Here is a 6,041-nt window from a genome sequence, read left to right as displayed (position 1 = left end):
AGATACCCAAACATAAAATTACTTTTACTTTTCCATGAGATCTTTTAAAAAAAAGATAACTCGAAAAAATATATTTTTTTAGAAACTCGCCCAAACAACCCATTAGTATACGATTATTGTGATTTTCTTAGTATTTTATTATGTCTTTTTATGGTGTAAGTTTTTTCAGTTTTTTTAGTACATTAAATTTATAGTAGTAGATGTATTTTCGTTTTTCTCTTCTTTCTTTTTCATGGTTAGTAACTATTTTATCTTGCAGACGTCCGTGATTCCTAGTCCTATATGGTTTGAACTTTGAACTTAGATTTTTTTTTTTTTTGGTCAGGAACTTAGATTGAAATTTTAGTGTCAACCCTGAATTATGTTATTGCCTTCTTTTTATTTTTGGTGAGAATCCAACGCAGTTAGACCGAAGCCCAAATAAACCGGACCAAAACACCCAACTAGTACCCGACTCGGACAAATATCCATCCCAACCCCATTCATCGTCTTCAGACCTCTTCATAATCATTGTTTTGGGTGAACTTATATGCACTACTTATTGTCAATTATGCTGATATTCATTGGATCATGACCCTGGACTTCAAGCAAAAATTTTTCAAAGCCCATCTTATGAATCTGCGTTTTGGTAATGGCCCATCTAATGAACTTTAGTAGATAAAAAAAAAATTAACTGCCAATGAACCTTAATCACATGGCATTTTATGAGAAGTGTGCGGGTAAAAAAAACAAATGTTGAGGGTCTTGTGATCTGACAAGATGAGACTATTAAATAATAAAAATATGTTTGATATTAAATATATAATATTAATTTTTTAAAATTATTATTTGATAAGTGTCATCTCTCATAAAGAATCCATTTTCCCTGTCCTTTCAAAAGAAACAGGAAGCTAGTTAAAGATTTGAATAATAAAAATCATATTTAAGTCAAGATTGTCGGCTAAAAAGTGTGAAACAAGTTGAAATATATATGCCAAAATAAGTCGAAACAAATTCAACTCCATTATTGAATTTGTATTAATTGAATTCTTAGTTGGATTAAGAGATATTTTATTTAGAATAATGTTAGATTGGCAATAACATAACTTTATTTTATTTAATTTAATATTCATAATGTTATATATATAATATTTATAATTATATATTTATTATATTTAAAATTATTTATTTATTTCAGTAATACTTAAGCAATAGAAATAAAAAATACATTAAATAAAATAAAAATAAAGCCAATTATGACTTTCTATATTTCTCAAATTATGGCTTCCAGATATTTTTGTTTGTTTATTTATACAATATATGTGACTATTCTTAGACTCTAGTATGTTGTGTATTATTTTTATTTCTACATGTATTTTTTATGTATTCAACTGTCTCATTTTTTTTTATTTGTTATCTATGATTCTATGTACAACCTATTCATAATTCAAATTTAATGATGGGTTTTTCTTTGTGAAAGCGAATAGAACAAACCAAACAAATTATAACGGTACGTTATTCAGTGCGTGTAACTGTGTCAGTACAATAATTGAGAGAAAAAACAAGATGCTGTTACTGGAAAGGGGAAACAATGTTACTAGACAAGCAAAGTGTTTGCGTGGAATTGTTAGTTACAAACACGTGCACTTCAGTGTGTGTGGTTGAGATTGACAAACTCAAGATGTGAGCTTCTTCCAAATCCACACCTCATTCATCATCTCTCCTCATTTTCTGATCCAGAAAGTATAGTTTGTTTTTTATTTAGTTTTTTACTTAAAAAGATTTATTCATTTAAAATAGTTTGACGTAGACTTTCCATCCGAAACTTTTAAATGTCTTATATGTTGGTCTGGCATTTGGCAACCGTTTCAACCACAATTGTGGAATTCTTGGTTTTTCGAAGTCAGCAAATAACCACCTTGTTAGAATATAGAGAAATTGAAGAAAAAGAAGAATGGTGGAAAAAGCAGAAGTGATAATCGTAGGTGCTGGAACTTCAGGTTTAGCTGCTGCAGCATGCTTAACACAAAAATCAGTACCATTCACTCTTCTCGAAAGAGAAGATTGTTTTGCTTCCTTATGGCAAAAATACACCTATGACCGTCTTCACCTTCACCTTGGAAAAAAAGTGTGTGAGCTTCCCTTTCTTCCATTCCCTGATTCCTACCCTCGCTATGTTCCTAAGAAGCTCTTCATTGAGTATTTAGACTCATATGTGAAGCACTTCAACATCAACCCTTTGTACCACAGATCTGTGGAGCTTGCGGAGTTTGATGAGGTGGATCGGAAGTGGAAGGTGAAGGCTAAGAATAGAAGCTCCGGTGAGGTTGAAGAGTACTCTGGAAGGTTCTTGGTGGTGGCTACTGGGGAGACTGCCGAGCCACGTGTCCCTCGGGTTGAAGGTTTGGAGAGTTTCAAAGGGAGAGTGATGCACTCCACAGGATACAAGAATGGGAAGGAGTTCAAAGATGAACATGTTCTTGTTGTTGGTGCTGGTAATTCTGGCATGGAGATCGCTTTGGACTTGTCCAATTTCGGTGCCAAACCTTCCATCATTGTTCGAAGCCCGGTAGGTAGTTTCTGGTACTATCTCCACAAGTGTGATTACTCTAACTACGATCCTTCTCGCACATAATAATTTGGGAAAGTTTTTAAGTATACCGGTATTATATTAGTATTTAAGTAATTTTTAATCGTTTGATTATATATATATATATATATATATATATATATATATATATATATATATTATAATAAAAATTAATGATTAAAAATTATTAAAATATCGTGTATTAATATACTTTATAATTTTTCAATAATTTGATAGCTAATATTTAATATTTATGAAGTATTATTTTAATAAAAATTTAAGTATAATTATTTCTTTGTAAAGTTAATAATTAAGAATTTTTAGATTACTGCATCTTTTTAACTATTAACTACATATAAAAACACTTGTTTTCACCTAATTTTTACGCCATTAATGTGTTTAGAAATATTTGTATAGTTTCTGATGTATTTTGTGATTTCTAGCTCTGTTTTGCAGATTAATGTTATTGTTTCTTGTTTGTATTATTATGTAGGTTCATATTCTATCAAGGAATATGATGTATTATTCAGGGATGTTGTTAAAGTATTTGTCCCTAAGCACGGTGGAGAAGCTGCTTGTTATAGTGAGTAAGATAGTGTATGGGGATCTGAGCAAGTATGGGTTACCTTGGCCAAGTGAAGGACCTTTCACCATGAAAATCAAGTATGGCAAGTTTCCTATCATTGACTTGGGAACTATCAAGAAAATCAAGCATGGAGAGATTCAGGTATATTCATATTTTCTATGGTAATTTCGGTCCCTATTAATAAGTGTTGTTAAAATTAAAATAATATTTTTTATATTTTAATAATATTTTTAGTCACATTATTTAAAAATCATATTTTTAGTCACATTTATCTAAGTACATGTATAGGTCTTTGTCTGGTCCTTACGACTCAAAATGTCCAGGCATACTATATTAAATAACAATATTTAGTAGTGTGTTGTCTTTATCTATCAATTATCATCGTATGTTATATTAGTTTGGTGTATTGTATTGTATGACATATAACGTTGCCGTTCAGGTGTTATCGGCAGAAATAGAGAAAGTTAGAGGTAACGAAGTGTTGTTTAGAGATGGCAAGTGCCACTCATTTGATTCGATCATATTCTGCACTGGCTTCAATACATCAACACAAAAGTGGCTCAAGGTACAGGACAAATTAAATACTTCACATTGAACATATCTAAACTTATATATATATATATAAATCATCACATGGTTATATGAACTACCTACAGGGGGGTGATGATCTTCTGAATGAGAATGGTTTAGTCAAGGCAAGTAATTTTCCAAATTACTGGAAGGGTAAGAGCAATTTGTACTGCGTTGGGCTTGCACAAAGAGGATTCTTTGGAGCTAGCAGTGATGCCCAAAATGTAGCAAATGATATTGCCTCACTTCTCAATTAACTTGTAATTCTTAATGTTTTCTTGGCCTGTATGGTTACTTTGAAGTTTGAACTTTTATTCAAATTTTACATGTTAGTGTCAAACTATGAAGAATATGTTTTTGGTCAAAGCTATGAAGCAATATTTTTGTCACTATACGAAGCATGTTATTACTTAAACAAAAACGTATAGAAGCCCATCATATGAACTGTTTTCTTGGATTGGCCCATCAATGAACTTCAGTAGACCAAAAAAAAAGGCTAACACCTGTGGAGGGGGAGCGTTGAATTGAATATCGGGTCGGGTAATAAACAAGTTTTCTGCTTTTGGGTCTGAACTAGATGTGGCCGGGGTCCAGACCCAAAAAATGTTAAATGACTCAAATGACATTATTCTCTTCTCACCAAATGTATATTGAAAATATATTTTTAATACCAAAAAAAAAAAAAAAACCTACTTGGAAATGACGGAAATGATGAACTCCAAAATTTAGGGTATATTATTCTTTCGGACACGTTAACGCATGTCGCATGATATATGCAATTGAGAGGTGCACGCTTAAATGGAGAATTCTTAGAAGGTATATTTGGGATCTAGGATCTTGATAATTCAAATAGAATCTTTTATTTTAATTATTAAAAATAGTGATGTATAGTCTAGATTAAATAATTATTTTATATATTAAAAACTATAATAATATAAATTAATTATTTAAGTTTTATAAATTTTGATTTTTTTTTTTCTGAATACGTTTCCTCTAATCTCATCATCCATTTTCACTCTCTTCTCTTCTATATAATTACTCCATAAGGCTTAAAGTTTTACAGAAATTTAAAAAATATCTACAAGACTTATCAACTATGATCGTTTTCTTCTATTGCTCCATAGCTGGTTCCTTCGAGTTTGTTCCTTCTATGCTTGGACAGTCACGGTCTCACGGATGGGCAGGTAAGAGAGTACTTCAGCACTTTCTTGATTGTTAGATTGATTTCAATTTCGAATTCAATTCCAGTGAATTGGAGATTATTCCTTGCGTCTGAAACAGCAATTTTTTCAGTTTTGTTGAAAAACTGTTTTTCAATCTTGTACTAAAATAAGAATTAATAATTAATAACAATATTATTAAGAATTTTAATATTTTGTGACTTGAGAATATATGTTAAAATTATAAATTAAAAATATTTATTAAAAAATTTAAAATTTTAATTTATTTATTTTATATTTATTAAAATAAAAATTTAAATTTTTTTAGCAATAATAATTTTATTATGTACCTTAATAGCGTTTATTTTGAGATACTGAGACTAGAGATTGAGAGACTAAGTATCGTGTTTGTTAGTTTAGAGACGGGTACTAAAATTTCTGTCTCTGTCTCTAAAATTTCAGTATTTCAGTACCTCCAAAAAGTAGGGACACAGGGAACTGAAATTTTTAGAGATAGAAATTGAAACTTTAATAACATTTTATACCTAAAATACTTTCATTTTAATTAATTAATTTCAATTTTACCCTTTGTGCAAATTAAATTAGAGTTTTATTCTTGTTTCAATTCCTGTCTCCCATTTTGCACCAAACAGAATATCGAAATTTATTTCAATCCCTGTCTCTTAATCTCTGTCTCTCAATTTTCCACCAAACGCTACCTAAAAGTACGTACTCGCTAAACTCTATTATTAATAATGTTGGCTTCACAATAATAATTAATATATGATGTAGTGATTGCTATTGTTATGAAAAAAGACAGGTAGTCAAGTATATATGCAGTAAATGATGTTATTTATTATTTTATTTTTTATTTTTTGGATCACTAAGATCCCAATATATTTTTTTTCCCACCTAAGACAAATTAAAGCCTTTAAAAAACATTTATTTGTTCTGTAAAACATGTGTATCTAGATCAGTCTCTAATGTGTTTTTTTTACGGTAATAATAGAGAAAAAAATAATTAATTTAAATAATTTAAAATTATTTTATTTAGTATTTATTTATTATAAAATATATTAAATAAAATCAACAATAATAGATTTTGATAATTTTTAATTAATAATTTTTTAGTTTAATTTTAATACACTGATAATAT

At 29.5% G+C, this 6,041-nt stretch overlaps 1 protein-coding gene across 1 annotated transcript; it reads left to right on the top strand.

Moving 5' to 3' along the window:
* Positions 1–1,612: 1,612 nt before the first annotated feature.
* Positions 1,613–4,117, top strand: LOC112758300 (probable indole-3-pyruvate monooxygenase YUCCA10). Its single transcript, XM_025806926.2, has 4 exons — positions 1,613–2,548; positions 3,063–3,296; positions 3,595–3,720; positions 3,812–4,117. The coding sequence occupies exons 1-4, from the start codon at positions 1,934–1,936 to the stop codon at positions 3,980–3,982; spliced, it is 1,146 nt and encodes a 381-aa protein (XP_025662711.1). The 5' UTR covers positions 1,613–1,933; the 3' UTR covers positions 3,983–4,117.
* Positions 4,118–6,041: the final 1,924 nt, after the last annotated feature.

Source organism: Arachis hypogaea, chromosome 16 (genome assembly GCF_003086295.3).
Source record: "Arachis hypogaea cultivar Tifrunner chromosome 16, arahy.Tifrunner.gnm2.J5K5, whole genome shotgun sequence".
Taxonomy (NCBI): Eukaryota; Viridiplantae; Streptophyta; class Magnoliopsida; order Fabales; family Fabaceae; genus Arachis; species Arachis hypogaea.
The sequence above is the reverse complement of the archived record's forward strand: the minus strand, read 5'-3'. Positions and strand labels throughout refer to the sequence as shown.

Excerpts from the sequence above, each read along its gene's own strand:
- LOC112758300 (XM_025806926.2), top strand. The coding sequence starts at position 1,934 with ATGGTGGAAAAAGCAGAAGTGATAATCGTAGGTGCTGGAACTTCAGGT. Across the intron at positions 3,297-3,594 it reads TCAAGCATGGAGAGATTCAG|GTGTTATCGGCAGAAATAGA; the intron begins GTATATTCATAT and ends GTTGCCGTTCAG. Across the intron at positions 3,721-3,811 it reads CAACACAAAAGTGGCTCAAG|GGGGGTGATGATCTTCTGAA; the intron begins GTACAGGACAAA and ends AACTACCTACAG.